The sequence below is a fragment of the Nestor notabilis genome, unplaced genomic scaffold (assembly GCF_000696875.1).
Source record: "Nestor notabilis isolate BGI_N333 unplaced genomic scaffold, ASM69687v1 scaffold22976, whole genome shotgun sequence".
NCBI lineage: Eukaryota > Metazoa > Chordata > Aves > Psittaciformes > Psittacidae > Nestor > Nestor notabilis.
Window position 1 is genome coordinate 10,448 of NW_009931751.1, and position 19,897 is coordinate 30,344.

At 47.5% G+C, this 19,897-nt stretch overlaps 1 protein-coding gene across 1 annotated transcript; it reads right to left on the reverse strand.

Annotated features, from left to right (window-relative positions):
* Positions 1-1,633: 1,633 nt before the first annotated feature.
* On the reverse strand, positions 1,634-16,916 carry TMEM150C (transmembrane protein 150C). Its single transcript, XM_010016053.1, has 8 exons — positions 16,803-16,916; positions 10,896-10,980; positions 9,815-9,868; positions 9,661-9,693; positions 9,493-9,560; positions 6,289-6,416; positions 3,720-3,897; positions 1,634-1,903 (listed from the first exon to the last, which is right to left on the reverse strand). Exons 1-8 carry the CDS (start codon positions 16,807-16,809, stop codon positions 1,695-1,697), a joined length of 762 nt encoding a protein of 253 aa, XP_010014355.1. The 5' UTR covers positions 16,810-16,916; the 3' UTR covers positions 1,634-1,694.
* Positions 16,917-19,897: the final 2,981 nt, after the last annotated feature.

Sequence of the window (19,897 nt, forward strand, 5' to 3'; positions counted from 1 at the left end):
AAAACAATAAACTGAAAGTATTAATGGATTAAAAAAAAAAAAAAAAGGGTCACAGTGGACTATTTACAGTGTAACACCCTTTAAACAAATCTCTGTTTTGTGCTCCATATACACTGTGTGTGCCCATGGAAGAGGATTCCCACCTGCGTCTTCTCCATCCCCTCCTGCCCTTGCCCAGGAGGAGCTCTGTGTCTGGGGTGCCCATGGGCCACTCTTCCAACACATCTCTTCAGGAAAGCTTCTTCCCGCTAAGGACACAGCTACAAGTAGGAGGCCCTCAGCAGTGCAGCAACAATTCTCTGTTGGCTGGAGATGCTCTGGATTTATAACACAGCTGCATGAGAACAGATTTTGGCCCGCAGAAGATACAGGGCTGGCTGAAAGCTTTCTACTTAGACTAGTTTTGACATGAGTTTTTCTCAACTGTCTCTCCTTTCAGGAGAGGCCTTTGGCCTGTGCAGAAGACTGGATGCCCTCGTGCCTCTTCCCTCTGTCAGAAATGCCATGGTGTGGTATGAGTTCCCCTTCAAACACCTTCAGTCACCATTTTAATTTCTGCTTATATTTTCCAGCAGCTCAGACAGGATGCAGACCTAAGCTGAGCCTGGCTCATGGTGGAAAACAGGAGCCATGTACCTGAGAAGCAGCTCTCATCGCTCCCCTGTACAGCCAATACAGCAGCCTTCCCAAAGACAGGTTTTCAAATGGGGGCCTTGAGCTCTTGCTTTCTGCTCTAAGTGCACGAAGGAGCAAAACCAAACTCTTTGCCCAGAACCACCTTCAAGGGTTCTGTTCTCAGTGCAGGTGAACCCAGTGTTGCTAACAATGTTTTCCCTCTTGGTGAATAAAAACAAAGCCAAAAGCTTTTGAAATATCATAGATGGTATGTGGTAGACGCACTACACACTTACAAAAAGCAGCCTTTTCTGGGTCATCTTCAGAGCTCACAGGCATTCTCATCTTAATTCAGTGCCTCACTTCCACCAGTCCCCACCACTGAGTCTGAAACACGAAGCCAAACACAGCACCTCCCTGTGCCATCTCCTCTGGCCGGAGGATGGTCTGCCCACCTATAAGGCAGCACTGGCCAAGTCTTGCTTCCTGATCACAGCAGTTTCTGCCAAACCCAGCTTCCAGGCTGGACAAATGCCTGCCTGCTCCCCATCAAAGCCAGTCGGTTGGGGTCTTCCACTGCCCGATTGCAAGTCCAGAAGAAACAGCCTTTCTCACCCTACCAAGTTACACAAGTTGGCAGCAAAGAAAACAACGTAAGAAACTCACAGAAGTTGCAGCTTGATGACACGGGAAACAGCGACTCCTGAAGAATCCTGCTGTCCAGAGAAGTCAGTTTCCTTCATCTCTTCCTCTGCAGAACAGGCTGAGGAGTGCCGTGTCCTGGAGGGGCATCATGAGGACTGGCTGTTGAACGTTTTGAACAGTGTGACATAGTCACTCAAAGAGTCAGTGGTAGCACAAACTTAAACAGCTTGTGCTCCCTCATGCTGCCACCGAGAAGGATCCACTCCTCTTCCAGCAGACACCTATTTGGCTCCTAACACAACAGCCACCCTTAGAGGCCTTTGGCAATACGATCATGATTGCACATGAAAATAAACTCATCAAAGAAGTGTAAATGAGGTCATGTTTAACCCACGAGACCACACCTACCCCGCTCCCCCCTGTCAGAGGACAGGCTACACCTGATCTGTCTGGTACTCAGAGGCTTCCGACAGGCTTTCGGAGAAGCTCAGAAAGTTCTCCTGGTACTCAGAGCAAACGATTTCAAATCTGTAGTGCCTGAACTCCACTGCAAAGGTACCAAAGAAGCACAGAAAGCACATCACCAGGCCCCACTGGATCCTGGAAGCATGCATGTGAATGCCCTGCGCCATGAGGATAAAATCTGGAAGAGGAAAGTTAAGGAAAACTAGTGGGAGCAGAGACACCAACCAGGATGAGAGAAAGCCAACAGGGAAGACAATGAAATCTTAGCAAAGTCCCCTGGATGACAGTCAATCCTTCCAGCCATCACGAAAGCATGAACATGGTGGCTGAAGATGGACCTATTACAGACCAGGGCTTCCTGATCCCAATTCAGGCTGATCAACATTTACCCAATGGCTCGCTTCAACATCCGACTAGCCAGTGACAGAGCCAGAGAGCTGGGAATCTGGCAGTGGACCCCTACCTGCCAGGAGCCTCCCAGCAGGGAGTGGAACAGACCTCTGCACCAGAGGCAATGGGAACACCTTTCTACCTGTGCAGTCCTTCATTCTCTTCACATCACCTGCAACATCATCCCTTTCTGTGAAATCTGGAAGCAGATAATATGGCACGTAATACTGAAAAGAAAAACAACACTGTCAGAGCCAGAAACCGTCCTCCAGGCTAGTGTACCCTTGTATACTGCTTTCACCACACATTGCCTGGCAGAAGGGTCTCACTGCTTGCTGTGTCTTGGGTTGTGCTGGAGTACTCCATAAAAGCAGATATCAGCTCCCCTGAAGCAGAGGACACCCTCCTGAGCTGGGGACCTACCCTAGCCCAATGCGCATCTCTAAACCTACTGGCTTTCCTATCTCAGGATTTCCTCTGCATTCCAAGAATGCAGGATCACACATCTTCACAGGTAAAACAAACAAGCAAGCAGCCTCTCCCAGGCTTTAACTGCACAATGCAGGTAATCAGAGACTCTTCTTCTTGGGCTTAGTGTAAGCAATCAAAGCTTCATTTCAGCAAACAGTATTCTGTGTCTGGCTTTAAGGTTCCACTTTCCTTGTAGTGCAAGGGTTATGCACAAGCTGCATGGGATGGGGAGCCAGCCCCAGGCCCTTGGGGGCTGGGGGGAAAGAACAGGAGACCCCTGCCTCAGCCTGCACCCCTCCACAGAGGGCCCAAGGCCTTCAGCACCAAGCAGGTGGCTGGGCAGGGCTGGGTGCACCCAGCATGTCAGTCAGTACAGGAGTGACTAAGGAATTGTTCCCCAAAGAGGGGAATTAGCTTATTCCTCACAATTTATTCCTGCTTTCTTGCTTATCCCAGAGCTAACGTTGATGCAACTATGCAGTGAAAGGATTCACCTTAAACAAACACCCAGGGCACATGTGGCTGGAGTGGGGCTGACAGGCACAAGGTGGAGAGGAAGCCACATGTACATCCAGTCTGAGTGACCACAGACCCCACAGCCCAAATCTCATCCATAAAGCACCTAGTCTTAACCCGAGGTCCACATGACCCACCAAGCTTTTACTGTGATAATTGTCTTAAAAGGCAGGCAGAGCTGGATGCAGCACCCTGGAGCATTTTAACAAACACATCAAAATGTTCTTGTCTTCAGAAACCTGACTTCTTCCCTTGTTCCTTTGTTATCCTGAGAATGTTTATCTCAATATTCTGCATAATCTTAAATGCTACTGTGTAGGTAATCAGTGGTGTCTTTATATCGCATAGATACTATTCAATATTGTAACTACTTCGGATACCACTAAGATTTAGAAACCTTTATGAAGAAAGAAAGCCCATCTTTGAAGCAGTGCATCCTGGAAAAACACAAGTAGTAAAATGAGCCGATCATAGGATCATGCCATGAAGACAAGCTCAGTAGCATTCCTAAATGCTTTGAGATCCTAGGACAGATGGGAGAAGAGCCAGGGCTCCCTGCTGCAGAGCGTCAGACACATGTGATACCTAGCTTCCCAGGGAGCGGGACAAAAGGATACAGAGCACCACGCAGAGGGTGATGCTGGCTGACAGGGCGACTCGTGGAATCCCGACTTTCCGTCCCTCATTCTTCAGGTTGATCTTGAGGGTGAGGGCAGACTGGATCCAGCACGCCAAGGTCCCAAAGCCAAAGGTCAGTGATGTGCCCACATTGTGGATCTCCTCATCGCTGGAAAGCTAGGAACAAAAAGAACTGTGATTGTTTGGATGCAACAAGAATTATTTGCTAGCTACCTTGGATTGCTGCTGGGGTGGGATAAAGGAGAGTGGGAATCACTGGGGTGCAAGACAGAGATGCTGTATCATTTCTTCTGGCAGATGTGCAAGGTGTAACGTAATCAAGATGAGCTGACAGCTGTTACAGTCAAGCCGATCTTCTGCCCAAAGCCCAGGCACAGTGGAAAATGCAGTTGCTTGGTGACCGTCTCCACAGCTCCCTGACAAGATTCACTAATGCAGAGCTCAGAAATAAATCCTTCCCTGGCTTGATGTGATGGCCAGGACAGGCAAGGACAACCTGCTGTGGTCTTGTACAGCTCTATGCAATGGATGCAAACTGTGCAACCTTCAGTGCCAGCCTCATGGAGCAGCGCTGCCTTGGGCAAAGGGTAGCCACAGCCCTGACACCTCCATTGAGCTAGCACAAGCCAAAATGCAGACACATGCTCCTGGTTTGGCAAGTTTCTCCCACCAAAAATCTTGACTGCCTGTTCCCTCTCCTGCCCATCCTTGATCACTGGGGTCTGAGGCAATATGAACACAATCTCTGTGGAGTGCTTCTCTGTTCCTTGGGCTCCTGTGTCTCATGGGGCTCAGTGACTGTGCAATACTGCAAGGCAAAGGAACGGACAGGTTCAATAAACAAGAATCTGCAAAGAGAACCCTTGAGGCTGCAAATCCACTCAGGAAGTCCAGCATGGACAAGACTTAAGCCAAACAATTTCCTTTTTCCCTTCTGCCTCAGAGGCTTTTCTAGAAAGTCTGTAATTCCTCCCTGTAGCCTTGATTCCCATTTGGTGATTTAACAAATTCCTATCAAACAAGACACAATCTACAAGGTAACAGTCTACTGAGCCCTCACTGATCCCTTTCCTCCCTACCTTGAGGCTTTTTCCAAGGGTAGATCCAAATCATAATACAGGAAAAAATGGGACTGAGCTGCCCTTCCCAGTGTAGCCTACAGTGCAAGGGACTCAGCGAATAATGTCCCTTTAACACACCCAACATGTAATTTTCCAGAAGTATGATTTCATCAGAAATATGCCACATTCAGCTTAGCAGTCAGGCAGGAAAAAGCATGGACTAAGGTCTCATAACCACATGCTTTCCTGGCTTGGCAAAAGATCTAAGCAAGGATACAGGTAACTAACACGTAATTAGTTCAGAATGTACAACCAGACATGATTCAAAGTACCCACTTTTGAATAACAATCATTTGCTCTGAGGAGTGAAAAAGGAAGGAGAGGTTGAAACTGCTTTCTAGTGCCTACTCTACTAGAAATACTCTTCCCACATCTGGACAAAGCTGTTACAAAAGCCTCATGCTTCCTAGCTGGGAAGCTCTCGTTAAAAAACAAGACTTGTGCTGTGGAGTTAGGAAAATCGGGTCCAAAACAGCCAAATTATCTCACACCTCAGTCAAAAAAAGAAACAACCAAACAAGAAGATGACGGCTGTAAAGGACAAAAAGTTCCTGCAACTGCTCCATGACCCAAACAGGTACTCACCCTCCACAAAACAAGTACCTTTTCTGTACTGGCAGGAAAAACAACTCCCTGCCTGCAAATCCCGGAAAGAAGTCATCCTACACTCACCTGTCTCTGTTCCTGCCATTACTGGGGGTCACTACTTACACGTAATGAGAGAGGCAGAGCATCAGAGACAGCAAAGGGATGGGGAAATCCAAGTGCTACTGTGTTGATTTTCACTGCAGACCTAACAGACACCCGTGATCACAGTGGACACCCAACTCTAAGGAGCAACGCTGTGGCACTGGCAGCTTGTCTGTGTGTCTGCCTGTCTGCAGCAACGCTGCAGAACAGATCGAGAACAGAGACCGCATCCAAGCACCCCTCCTGTTAGTGGAAGTCCCTCTCGTGGCCAGTCTGAGGACAAGCAGGAGGTAGATTCAAACAACGTATTTTAGAGGAAGGACACGGAACTATCTGCTAGCTCTGTATGGACAGCTGTGCATCTGTTCGCACAGATGCATACATAAACTTCCAGCTCGATCCTTTTACCCAGGACCATCTGTGCCAAGCCCCAGGGCTCAAGAGATTGAATAGGTTCTCTGCTCTGGCTTTTGGCAGGTCAGGTGTAAGCATGCTGGGAACACGTGAAAAATGATTGTGGCCCTTCATCTCAGCATGTTACTTGGAGCCACATAAGCAGCCGAAAGAGGTGGCAGAGCAGATACAAGAAGGGCTGCAGCACAGCCAGACCTGTTATCTCCTGAGCTCACATCACAGGTAGTTCAAAGGCCTAAGCTGATCAGCTGGAAAAGCAGATCCTCACAGTAAAAGGAACCTCACAGTACGGACACAGCAGCCCAAGCCTGGAGTGCAGTACCTGGAAGTTGCCGAGTAGCGTCATCCCAAAAGAGGCCGAGCATAACGCCACCAGGCCGCTGACGTTCAGCCAAGGGTTTAGCACCTTTGGCTTCAGCTGAATGAAGCGCAGGATAGCCATAACAAGTGCTGAGAAGGAAACAGAATGCAAGGTGTGTCATTAGGGAGAACATGCAGTGGTAACCACCTGGCTGGGGACTCCAAGATCCCTCACCCTCTTTCCACCCAGAGGGCAGAGCTCACTGCAGGCTGGCTAACTTAGTGCTTCTGCAGGACTCTCTCTCTCTCTCTCATGGATGAGACTAAGCACAGGAAGCATTCCTCTTGTAATCCGGTTACACCAAGCTCCCATGCTTCCTTTCCTCATGATGTTTTTTGTCTAGGAGCTGGGTTGCAAATTTTCTGGGGGAAAGAACACCACCTTCCTATTTGCCTGTGGAGCTCCCATACCGTGCATCCACTTTACAGCAGCTGGGCTTGCATCAAGTTTCATTCCACTCATGAGCTCTCTTGTGGGAGGTACATCAAACTCCGCTTGTATTAGAAAAATACACACATATATTTCTGCATGTTTTACCACAATGCCCACTGCCTCTTCTCCTCCTCTGGAATGTGTCCCTGATGCCATGAACATAAGCCATAATATGGCACTAATGTTCTGGGAAAACTGGAAGAGCAGTCCTTTCAAGCTTACAATTAGCCCAAGCACTATGATAAGCTATATGATGCATGATATATATGATACGTGATATATCATATGATATGACATAACCCCAGGAGACATTCACATTGTATATTCTTGCCATCCCTAGGGAATGCTGCATGGAACAACAGAGAAAGCCAGGCAATCAACTGGCCTTCAGATGCGGGTTCAAACCAGACCACTAAAAAGCAATACAGATGAACAGGGAAATTTACTACTTGCTGCCAAACACCTTCTTACGCTTATGCTCAAACTGATAGCACGCAGGTCATATTGTACACTGTCTGTGTGAACCCCATCAGGCCCCTGGACTCATGAACATTCAGTGGTACAGCTGGTCCATTACAATTTCAGTGTCCACAAATGGAAGGTCACTGTTCCTGCACCGACTCACGGGACCGTACAGCCCAAGGTCGATCAGTATTATTAAAGACTGAGGCGAAAAACCTCCACTGAATGCCTCTGCTTTCTCTTAATCTCTGTTAGTCAGGTGACCATCTTCAACGAGTATCAGTCCCATGTTTTCTTTAGACCTCTTGCTGTTAACATACTTCAAAAAGCCCTTCTTGTTGTCTGACACACTACTGGCCAGTTTCAACTGAGTTTTGGCCTTTTGTATCTTTCCCCTACCTATATGAACTACAGCTCTGTAATCTTCCTGCAAAGCCTGCCCTTGCCTCCAGAGATCATACAGCTTGGTTTTCCTCTTATGCACCACAAGGAGTTCCCTGTTCAGCAAAGCTGGTCTTCTGCCCCACTTGCTTAACTTATGACACAGAGGGATTGCATGCTCCTGTGCTTCTAAAAGGTGGTTCTTAAAGACTGATGAGCACTGACGGACTCCTAAACCCTCAGAAGCAGATACCCAGGGTACTCTGCGAAACAGCTCCCTGAATAGCTTAAAGTTCACTTTCTTGAAATCCAGTGAGAGATTTTGAACTCAACCATTTCATGATCGCTGTGGCCAAGACAGTCACCTACTGCCACATCTCCCACAACACATTTGCAGCCTGGAGGTTCCCTGGTTATATTTCTTCTTGTCATGGGAAGAAGCAGCAACAAAACTGTACAGTACAGCTTAGCTTCATAAAACTGAATGCCTTTTGTTTGCCTGCCCTTCTTCACACCAGCTGCTCTCCTCACACTCGTGACTGCTAATCCTCATGTTCACACAAAGCACATGTTGAGTGATCATCAAGCCAATTCCTGACCTTTCATAAAGCCCTTGGACTCACTGGGACTTGGTGCAGGTCCACAAAGGCTGCATGAACAGAGTGGTCTGCAAAAACGGGACCTTACCTGGAAGCAGCTGCAAAGGCAGGCATGTATGTACTACTGTCAAACAGCCACGTTAACATCAGAAGTAGCATTCTATGCACATGTTGGTTTAAGTGCTTTGGGGGTCAGAAGTTTAAATCTTACTGTGGTAATCACATTGCACTGGGTGTCAGGCATATAAATAAGATGTGTGCAAGACCTGGCCTTAGCACAAACTGAAGCCAGAATTATTTCTACCAATTGAGATGCTGGCTCAATATGTACATCAAGATCTAAGCTTGAAACAAAGCCATACACAGAAACAAGGCGTAAGGATGCCAAAACTCCACTCTGAAGTGATACTTGAAACAAGGAAATTAATGTAAAAGTTCATTTTAAACATATTCTACCAGGCTTTACATCTCAAGCCTCATTTTCATTATGGCAGATTAAGATTGTTAAAGTATCTTACTAGTGCACATACAGGTCTGGAATAATTTCAATACTCAATTCAACTGAATTTCCCAGGTTTCTGAAAAGAAACATTGTACCTCTCACAAGCAGTAGGGGTGGAACCCAGACTTTGACAGAATAGCTCAGAGCAAACTGTAAACCACCCCATAAAGGAAAAGATAAATGCAAGTACTACTAAAGAGCAGCAAATCACAGAATTAATTATTTGCTGTTTAAGTCTGGGATAATTTGCTCAAAGTATGTACAGGTGAAGGTAACAAACAGTTTTAAGAACCAAAACGAAACAACTTTTCCAGGTACTTTTCAGCTATTTCTTGTCTTTATAGTGTTTCCCTCTTGCTTCCACTGCTGGAAAATGCTAGTGAACTTCCATGGGTTTAGTAATGGAATTTAGGAAGGGGTGAGGGAGGACTTCAGTATGGATGTTCTTTTGCATAATCAGTTGCTTCATTTGTTGATATTCCCATGCAACTATCTCACATTCACAGCATACAACAAAACCCCACCATACAATGGAAAACACAGACTGAAGGCCAAGATGAGACAACTAAAAACATGAGAATAAATCAGAAACCAATAAAGTCCAAATGCACCCAGCTTCATTCTGCATTTCTACAAATGAAGACAAAACGGTACCATCTTAATCAGTGGTAATCGCACTTTAAATGATTTCACACCATCAAGAACAACATGTATGGGATGTTACTTATGTTTCAGTGACTTCTTTAAACAAATTATGAGAGAAAGAAACATTTCCCTGGTGGTTCCTACCTAGAAATGCCGCCATGTTCATGACTTGGCTAAACACACAGCTTGCAGGAGGCGCATCACCTGCAATACTTGGGAAATACAAAGTGTGTCACGGTAACTCTAGGATGGCAAAGACATAAACAACAACCATTAGTCAGAACAGTAAGTGGAAGAAAATCATCCACTTACCTTATATAAGGTGGTCTTTTGGAACCCGGTGTCCTAGGAGAGATAAATGCATAGGAACACAGATTCAAGATTTTCTTTGCTATTTAGCTTTTTCACTGGTTTATTATTCTAAAGAAAGAAGTGATTGACCATAAAGCCTACAACCAGCTCTTACCTATCTGGTACATTTAGTGGGATAATTTTGTTATCCTCCACTGCTATAAAGTACCTGTATAAAAATAAAACAAAAAAAAGGAAAAAAAAAAAAAAAGATGAAAACAGTGCAAAACCTCATCCTGGCTTCAATTCAAAATATCCCTCAAACACCACATTAAATGTTTCAAAGCCTACTGTCAGGACCAAGTGGAGGCAGCCTGTGTTCCTCTGTGCTCAAGCAGGCAGTTTCGCTCACTTCCCAGCCTAACTATGTGCCTTTCTTTGTATTGCATCTGTTTTGCATGGTCAGGTAGATAAACAGGGTCACTGAACTGAGCTGCCTTAAAAATAACCAACCAAGTGAACGTTTTCATTTTTAATCTGAATAATTTGATTCATCTGGTTTACCTTGGTGCCTCAGCAAAAAGCTGAGGAGGATGGGATACAAACACAGAGGATGGGAAAAGAAGAACAACAAGCAACAGGGGTCAGACAAATTGCTTAAGCTGCCCCTGCTGCTGAAAATTAACATCCACAGGACAGCCAAAGCCATATCCTGCAATACAACTGCTTCTCAAGCTGAGCACGGCTACTGAATGCACATTTATCACTCCCAAATTCAGGCTGCAGTGGTCCGCCTTCATGCTTGGAGAGACCCCACCTCAGGCAAGTGCATGTCGTGTGGGCATTTTTGTATGAAGTGAGAAAGTGAGGTGTCAGCATTAAGCCTCTGGCAGGTTGTCACTGCGGTGCTGGATGCTGCAGATTTTGAGGCTGTACCCCAAAGCAGGGCCTAAGTGCTTCTCCAAGAGCTCTGCTCAGTCATTTAAACACAGCATGATGAAAGGGGATTTTTGCATTTTTGTCTGTCTTTTGGCCTGGGGAGCACAGAAACTCAGCAAGAAAAATATGAACCTCCAAGCCATGAACTGGTACAGACTGGCCCCTGCCCCTGTCATTTGCCTTCCCAAACCCACAGTAACTCAAAGACAGAGCATCCCCAAAAGACTCCATACTAAGACTCAGCCCACACCACAGCAGTACTTCCAACTGCCCCAGCCTAACTTGCTCTCTCAAATAACCAGCAGAAGATAACTTACACTATCCATAATCCAGCTGATGTAAACACGGTAAACACAAGAGGTAAAAACATCCACACGCTGTATTTCTTCCCATCCATACCTGCTAGAAATGAAGAAGTAAAAACAAAAGAAAGAGGGCAGAGTTACCCACCCATCTCACATACACACCTCACTCCTCTGAAAGCAGGAAGACCACCCACATATGCCAAAGCATCCCAAGATCAAGCTCCTAACAGCCAGGCAGCAGGCGCTGCAAACATTTCATACCGTCATTACTGGCATAAGGGGTTAAGCTGCTACACTCTGGCAGCCTCATCCGCGCTGTGCATAAAAAACGAGGCACAGAGAGCCTAGAGTTGTGGAGGGGGAGACTTTTCAGACACACCAACAGAATTGGAGTGGTTTTCTAAGTATTTTTCTCCAGCATTTTGCACAAGGTTACACTGCAAGACCCACAGCGCTAATTCCCTGCTACTTCCTATAGGCACAAGGCAAGGCAGTCCCCTTCCAGGATCATTACCGATTCCACACACGCTGCCCCAGCAAAGCCTGCAGCATGAAGGGAGAAGGATGCACGTGCTGTTTCCTCATGTCCACAAAGCACGTGATCAGCTCCCATCCTGGCTGCAGCAGTCAGCTAAAAATAGCATTCGGCCGCATCCAGAGCAGAGCCCAGCTCAAGTGCCAGCACCCAGAGCACCGTCAGGACAAGGTGTTGCAACAGGATCAGCTCTTGACATGCAGGCACTGTGAAATCCTGCACAGGGCTAAGGATGCTGCATACACCACCTCCTCAGGAAGCATTTGGCCTCCAGGCAAGATCATACTCAATGAGCATCTGAGATGCCAGGGCTGTTCCTGGGGCTGTTCTTGTAACACGTGCAACTCAGAAATGCTGTTGTGTTGTGGACACAGAGTCCTCTGCCTTCCTGTGAGTTCTCTGACAATGGATCAGGTATTTATTTCCTCATGCTCTGTCCTCCTCCATAAGTGTTCCTCCAGGCACTGGCATAGCCAAGAGACACAGACAGAGAGCAAACAACGTGAGGCTCAAGGCTCCAGCACCTGCTTTACTTTCACCACGGCAGCAGCACCTGCACCCCTGCACTCTGCAGCCTCCTCTCTCCTATAGCCTGCTGCAGGGCAGGCATTTCCTGGGGTCACTGTGGTCCCTATGGGACAGCGAGGCACCCTGGGGTGCTAAGACATCTCAGTGGCCTCATCCAGGTCCTTAAAGCAACAACTCTTCCCTTTGCTCCAGAGAAGAAAGAAATTGTCCTCTCAGGTACCCTGGCCTTCCTACATCTGCAGCACAGGGGCCATGGTCTCTCTGTGAGGATCCACAGAAAAGAGTAAGCCTCCTCACTGTGTGACAGTCAGCCCCCCAACTCACCACTCCCACAGGACAGCCATGGGCAGCAAGGACAACACTGGCCAAACACTGCTTGAGTCCCCAGCCAGCGACTCCTGCCGTGCCCCGCAGAGGCAGAGGCTGAAGGAATTGAGGTGAGGCTCCCCAGACCCTGCAGAAGGCATCACAACCTCAGGTCTTCCCGCCTCCCCTGCACATCACCTGGCAAGGATACAGAACAACACCCTTGCAGTACCCTGAGCCACACCACACTTGAACAAAAACACAAGGGCACGGTTTGGTACCGTCTGTGCAGACAGCCTCAAGAGAGGCTGAACTGCAAGCACTAAAAGGCAGAAAAGCAATCTCTCTGGGAGCAGAGAGAACTGCAGACAGGGAGCATGGAACGACGCACGTATTAAGTCCATCAATTTAAAAGCAGTCAGCTCCAGCATGTATACAGATTTTTAGCATGGCATAACAGATCAGAAGAAATTATCAGTGAGGGTGGACCCATCTCATCCCTATTTATCTCCTCCTGCACAGGAGACACAAAGTGTTTCATAGCTCTGTTCCCCACATAGCCCCTGCTGTAGCGATTGCAACTATTCTGCGAAGCACTGCCATTGCCTTTTTGCTGCCCATCAGCATGCAGCAGCATCCCTTAGCTGGTGTTGGCTGTTGCTCTGGTACTGGGAGACCTGTACCAGCAATGTCCTGGACCAGGTGCTGTGTCCCTGGCAGCACAGTCCCTAAGTGCCAGTACACAAGGGAGCCATAGCTGTAGCCAAGTTCCCCACTCCTGACTTGGCTGGAAGGAAGCAGGCAGGTCACCTCCTGTTACAGCCTGTGTTTCCTCTGCAACGTAATTACTGCTAACCAGTGCTCGACACTCCTTCCTCTAGTGGTGGATGGACTACGCCAAGGTAACACAATTCTTTCAGGCCAGGGGATGGCAGATCTTATGATTTACCCTTCCCCTTTGGAAAGGCACAAAGGATTCATTTACGCAATAAAAGCAAATACTAGCCATAACACTTGTCTTCATTAACCGGATGCCACAGCTCCTCCGTGTTCCAGCATGCCTCCCAGACAAGAAACAGCAGCCTTTGCAAGCTATTTCAGCATTGTCTGTCATGCAGAGAGGAAAGTGGCACAGGACTTTTATGGGGCTTTTCCCCCAGGCAGAGCAGCAAGTCAGGACACAAAGAGGGGGATTCCAGACCAGGATTAGGTAGGGAAATGCAAAAATGCTGTCCAGATAACCATTACTCTGTGCTGAGCTCTGCAATAGAGCAGGGGCAGGTCTGGAGCTCAGCCTCATTGAAGTCAGTGTGACAGAGCCACAGATTCATTCCCTTGGCAAAGAGCCCTGTGCTTAATATCCACTGTGCCATACGGAGTCCCCTTCTATCGACCACTAACAGAAAATGACATCTGAAATCACTGCATATTAAATGAATTACTATGGCAGAGCACAGCATCCCAATGGGAAGCCAGGTCCATAGTTCAGAGAAACACATTCATTTCAGCTGGTTAAAAAGAAACACCTAGAGAACACGTTCCCTGCACACCTCTCATCACAGCTGGTTGATCTCTCACCAAGGAGGAAGGACAGCACTCCAGGGAGCGTGGGGCCAGGTCTTCACCAGAGCTCAGTGCAGCCAGGGCTGGGACATTTTGGGAAATAGGCACTCCACATCAGGCCAGCCAGCCTTATGGGGTGCTGAGCTCTGCGTAAGCCTGCCTCTCACAGCAGACAGCAAGAACTGGCCAGGAAAGGATGTATGTACCCTCCTCTGCCAGGCTCCACATAGAGGCATGGGTGCAGGACAGCATGAGTGAGTACTCTCCGGCATATCCTTGGAGGAGAGCAGGGGAGCCATGGCTGGACCAGCGGTGTTGCTGGCCCCTGTCAGCCCACACAGGAAGAGCAAGCTGCCTGCAGCTGGTGGATGGAACACCAGGAGCAGGAGAGAAGGGTCCCTTTCCCCCATGTCCCCACATGGCAACACCTTTTAATGCTGTCCATTGGCATATCCCACACGTGTTTGAAAATGTTTCAATATCCCTGCTTGGGCAGAGGAAGGTTTAAACCCAGGACTCAGCTCCAGCACATTTCTCATTTACTCCCTCCTGTGTTATTCAGGTGCCAAGAACAAAGTTACATGTAACCTCACTTCCTTCCAAAGGAGAAACCGCAAGCACATACAAACCTGCCTACCTTTGCACTAGTGCTCAGTGGACATCATTCTCAGCAGTTCCCTTAGGATTAACCTGTCCCCTTCAGGGGTGACCCCGATCTTTATGTCTTCAAGCTGAGAGACCTCTGTGCATGCTAAGACCAGCACCTCTAACAGCAGACACGAACAAGAGCACAAGAAACCCAAATGACAGCCTTCCCTGCAGCACCACAGCAGTTTAGCCAAAATAAAATGCTGAGAGCTATAGGAAAAATAGCCTAAATTCTCCATGGGACATGTAGAAACAATTTTTTTGACAGCTAATTGCTCCACAGGGATGACATAAAGCCAGCCTTCCTCTCCACAGCTTTGCTCTGCATTGCTATCATGACCAGTGATGCCAAATCTGAGCAGTCAACTCCAGCTGGTGACAATAGCCATCTTCACCAGCCCATGTTTTCCCACATAAACCCACCGCACCCAGAAGACAGTTGGTAATTCCACGAATCCATTTGTCTTCCATTTTTAAGGCTTGCTCAGCAAGCCTTCAGCAACAAAAAGCCTTCGTGGTGCAAAGGATTCCCAAGCCTAATAAAAACACGTTTTCAGCTTCACAGCTGACCCCAGCTAGAGGCAGCCCACCTTCCCAAAATCTAGCACTGTGGTTTTCCAGTCTCTCTTGACTCATGGTCCCACCCCAGCATTGCAAAAACCCCATAGAGGAGCACTCCTGCTGCCAGTTATCATGGGTCAGGGTGCAGAACTGCAAAGGGTTTCACATTAGCACTGCCACAGGGTGTGTCTTGAGAATTTCTTTTAATACGGGCTTACTCCCTTATCTCTATTCCCATTTTTATCTCTAAATCTGTTCAGATCGTGTCAACTGTTTGCTCTGCTTTTATTACCATTGCCCCACTACACCCCCTCAACCAATTAAGCTCCCATTCCTCTAATGTACACACTTCAATTACAGCAGGCAACTCACCAAACATGCACTGCCACTTGCTCAAGGTTCATTTAATGTTGGCATCTTAATTTCATCTGCCAAGCAAAGGTACATGTTCTTCCTGAAGTTGCTTTCACCAAAGAACATAAATGTAGAGAAGGACATTAACAGTGTCAAATGTCTTTTTTAAGACTACAGCATGCATTTCAAGGGCCCATACACAAGCTGCATAATAAGCCAAAGCAATACTCTTGCATTTCACAGTGTGAGGCCATTGCGTCATGTCAGAGAATAGGTACAGAGCCAGAAGCAATGGGAGAAGGAGGACGCTGTCCAAAACAAATGGCAAGTCATAAAGGATTGCTGCCAGTCAGCAACAATCAAAAGGAACAAACACAGTTTGTCTTTTGGAGGAGCCCACTCTAGCTCTCTGTTGCACTTAAAAGCAAAAATAACCACAGTCACTTGATACCTAATCACAGTAACTTAGCAGATACAAACCAGCACATTACACAACCTGCCACCCACAAGTCACAAAATCCAACATAACAAAGCAGAGCATTTTCAGGTTTATCTCAGTGTTCCCCGCCCGAGTGCAAAATGAGAGAGACAAGGCATACCAAAGACTTGTAAGTAATAACAGGAAGACAAAACAAGGGGGTAACAGGAAAAGAAGTGACTCTGTCCATCAGCAGGGTATGATGCTCTGCTTGTTACCAGGTACCCACTTACCATCTCAAGGGTGCACAGAAATGCCATTTTCATTCATTTATATAACAGAGGAACAGGAAAAAGTAAAAACATCTCTGGGTTGCACATGGGGGAAGCGGGAGATGCTTCAGTAATCTTGCAACAATTTTGAGAGGCAATGCTTCCACCCACAAAAACATCCGTACATATTTCTTGTCTCATTTCACACACTGTAAATACATTCAGCATACTAAGGAAATGGTCGGGCCAACATAAACCTAATGGAGATAGGGGAAGTGCACCAAAAAAACAGAGCCTTCTAGTCACCAAAAAATGGGAACAGATTAGGCTGTATCAGCATCTGCTTGCCCATACCACCACCTAATGAGGGTGGTAAAACACTGGCACAGGTTGCCCAGGGAGGTGGTGGATGCACCATCCCTGGAGACATTTGAGGCCAGGCTGGATGTGGGTCTGAGCAACCTGATCTAGTTGAAGATGTCCCTGCTCATCGCAGGAAGGTTGGATTGGATGAGCTTTGAAGGTACCTTCCAACCCAAACCATTCTATGATTATATATATTCAGCCTTTCTGAGGGACTTGGTAAGACGACCATGAAACCAACAGCATGTCCTACCCAGAGATACTCCTGCAGCACCACTGGGTCCCAAGGCCAGCATCACCACTCCGCACCCTCCTGTCATTCAAAGTGTGCCCTTGGTATGCTGCTTCCTGCTCCTGTACGTTGTACTTACAGGCCATTTAGGAAACAGTGTTGAGCTGCTGTGTTACAGCCAGAGGTGTCGACTGTAAAGTCTTCTGGGCTGAGTCTGCCTTTCTCACATTTGGCGTTGCACAAACCAGGCACGTTCTGCTCTAGGCTCCTGGATGTTATAAAAGAAAAATTAATTCCCCATAAAAAGATTATTTTGTTATAAAAGAAAATAATTTGCCACTTTAGGACCAAAGGAATCTTTTGCGAGCTTTGACAGTGCTGCAGTTTGACCTGTGCACCTGCATTGGCCCACACTGACTTCCATGAGGTCCCACTCATACCATGAGCAGGGCTTGGGCAGTCATGGCCCTCCGCCTGCAAAAGGCAAAGAAGGCCAAGGAAGGAGATAGGTAAGGCAGAATTACATACCCAGTCCAGACAGGTAGAGCTGGGTCAGCAGGCAGTGAAATCAGCTGGGAGCAGACACAGCTTAGAGTGAGACTGACAGTGAGCTGAGCAGCATTTGCAGGTGCTGTGTGTTTGTTTGCTCCAAGGACTCCATTCTGCTTTGCAGTGCCCACTGAGATTCAACCCTCACAGCTCCTCAACGACCTCAGGAGCTGCACAAGATGGGTGGCACTAGCCCCTAGCAAATCCTCGCAGTGTGAGTGCATTGCACTGCCCTCATCCCCGGGCAGATGCCTTACTGCCTCTCTAAGAGCAGAGGTGCTCAAGACGGGGGCCACTTTAGCCAGAGTTCTCCCAAGATGCAGGGGAAGCCTCTAGCAGAGAGTCTCAATGCAGACCCAACCCCACAGTCCCACACCATCACCACGAGGGTGTATTTTCTCCTTGCATGATTAGCCAACCCTTTGGTCTGGGATACTTGTGAGAATGGCACTTAGCCCAAAGTCCCAGCTAAACCCCAAAGTGAAGAGTTGCTGGAAAATTATGAGGGTTATTTATTTCCTTATAAAACAAAAGACAGCAAAGCTTTCCCTGCTTCAGCTGTGCTGCGAAGAAAGAGTCTCTTGAAACCAACTCCTTGCCCTGCAAGTAGTACATAAATGCAGACTGATGTTGTGGCAAAGCCAAGAAAGTCTGAGGCACCACGCAGACAGGCTGTCCAGTAATCATCCTCCGCCTCAACCACCCCAATCTAATATCTGCTGCCTGAACCAGCAGCAAGCAGAACGGGTGTTTCCTCCTCCCAGAAGGTACACTGATGCCGACAGTGTATTAACAGATTGATAGGGTCTGCGGAGGTGTTTTATTTCCAAAAACATGAATGCCTTCAAGCATTTCTAATGTGCATGAGCAAGCAAAACAAAGACACACATTACAACGGAAGGGGGTAGGAAGCCTGCTGAAAGGTTTGTCCCATTATCAGGAAAACAATGTAAGCGTTGGGAGTGGTGAAGAACACGCCACAGGGAAGTGAAACCTGGTGAAGAAAGCGACAGGTATGTCATGCTGATTTACAGACAGCTTTGAAGGTAAGGAAAGACAGACTAAAGCCAGAAGAGCAGACTGTATTGAGCAGATATTCCTGGTTATATTGTCTCCTTCTCCTGTAGTTTATGGATGAGAGAGTGCATGACCTAGAATGCCAGAACAGTTCCAGGTTTCACTCCCTTTGCTACCTTGCCACTCTTTCTTCCCCAGCAAACACAAAACATACACTCGAGCTACAGAGCTTCCCATGCAGTGTAAGCAGGGCTTTTGCCACCTGTTCATCTCAACTTTCACTTCTCCTGTCCCTTCTACCCCTCTTTTATCCACTGCTTGGAAGCACCAGCTCCTTTCTTCACTGCACTTTGCAGCTCTATGTTTTTGAAGAGATGTGCACTGTCCCCAGAGCAGCATTTCCTTCAGTTACACGAGTGAGCACCACTGGTATTTACACCAGCAGCAGTGCAAATACCAAGCAGTCTGCACTTATCAGTCATGGGGAAAACACCCAAGGCCTGTGAGATTTAAGGGACTGTGGCATAGCACACCAAGCTTTCCCAGGACAATTTTCCCTCACCAGCCTCTTCAGCCACTACTCCCATGGCAAACTGAGGTCCCCTTCCTTCATATGAATCGCCAAAGCCCAGCACAGCGGGTGTCAAGGGTATAAACTACCATGTCAGTCTTTTGGCTCTGGTTAGACCTGTGGAAGTCATTCACCCTGAGACAAGTAGAAGGTAAGCAACCGTACACAAGCATTTCTGTGCTCCTCCTTACTTCCTTGCCAGCATTCCTTATTTGTAGGAATTAGTTATGTTTATTTACCAGTCTCCCAGGCTGCTGCAACCATAAATTGCTGTTTGCAGAGAGCTCAGGTGAGCTACAGGAGGAAGGTGCCATACAGCAGTTCACTTCGTGCAAACCTGTTGCAAACACAACAGAGGTGACCAGAGAAGAAGCTTTCACCCATTAAAGAGGGGTCAAGCATGCAAGCCTCCTCTGACCAGACTCTCCATCAAATCCAGAAGTCTTAAAACTTCTCCTGTCTCCTGAAATATTTTCAGAGATAGATTTTTCTGTAGCACAAGAGAGAGCATTAAACCACTTCTAAGAACATTCATCTGGGCAAAGACCACACTGGGGAGACTCTCCCTGACATCAAGTCCAATGTTACCACAGGATTGCCAAATCCACCACTAAGCCCTGTCACTAAAACCCTTGTCTACACAGTTTACAAACACTTCCAGGGACGGTGACTCCATTGGCAATGGAGTGCCAATGCCTGACCACCCTCTCGGTGAAGAAATTGTTCCTAATCTCCAGCCTAAACCTCCCCCTGATGCAGCTTGAGGCTGGTTCCTCCTGTCCTGTCACTTCTTACCTGGGAGGAGAGACCGACCCCACCTCACTACAACCTCCTCTCAGGTAGTTGTAGAGAGCGATCAGGTCCCTCCTGAGCCTTCTCCAAACACCCCCAGTTCCCTCAGCCATTCCTCATCAGAATTGTGCTCCAGACCCTTCACCAGCTCCGTTGCCCTTCTCTGGACCCGGCTCCAGCACCTCAATGTCTCTTGTAGTGAGGGGCCCAGAACTGAGAACAGGATTTGAGGTGCAGCCTCACCAGTGCCCAGAACAGGGGGATGATCCCTGCCCGGGCACTGCTGCCACACTACTGCTGAAACA

Excerpts from the sequence above, each read along its gene's own strand:
- TMEM150C (XM_010016053.1), bottom strand. Across the intron at positions 9,869-10,895 it reads TCAGCTGGATTATGGATAGT|GTACTTTATAGCAGTGGAGG; the intron begins GTAAGTTATCTT and ends ATTTTTATACAG. Across the intron at positions 9,561-9,660 it reads AAAAGACCACCTTATATAAG|TATTGCAGGTGATGCGCCTC; the intron begins GTAAGTGGATGA and ends GTATTTCCCAAG.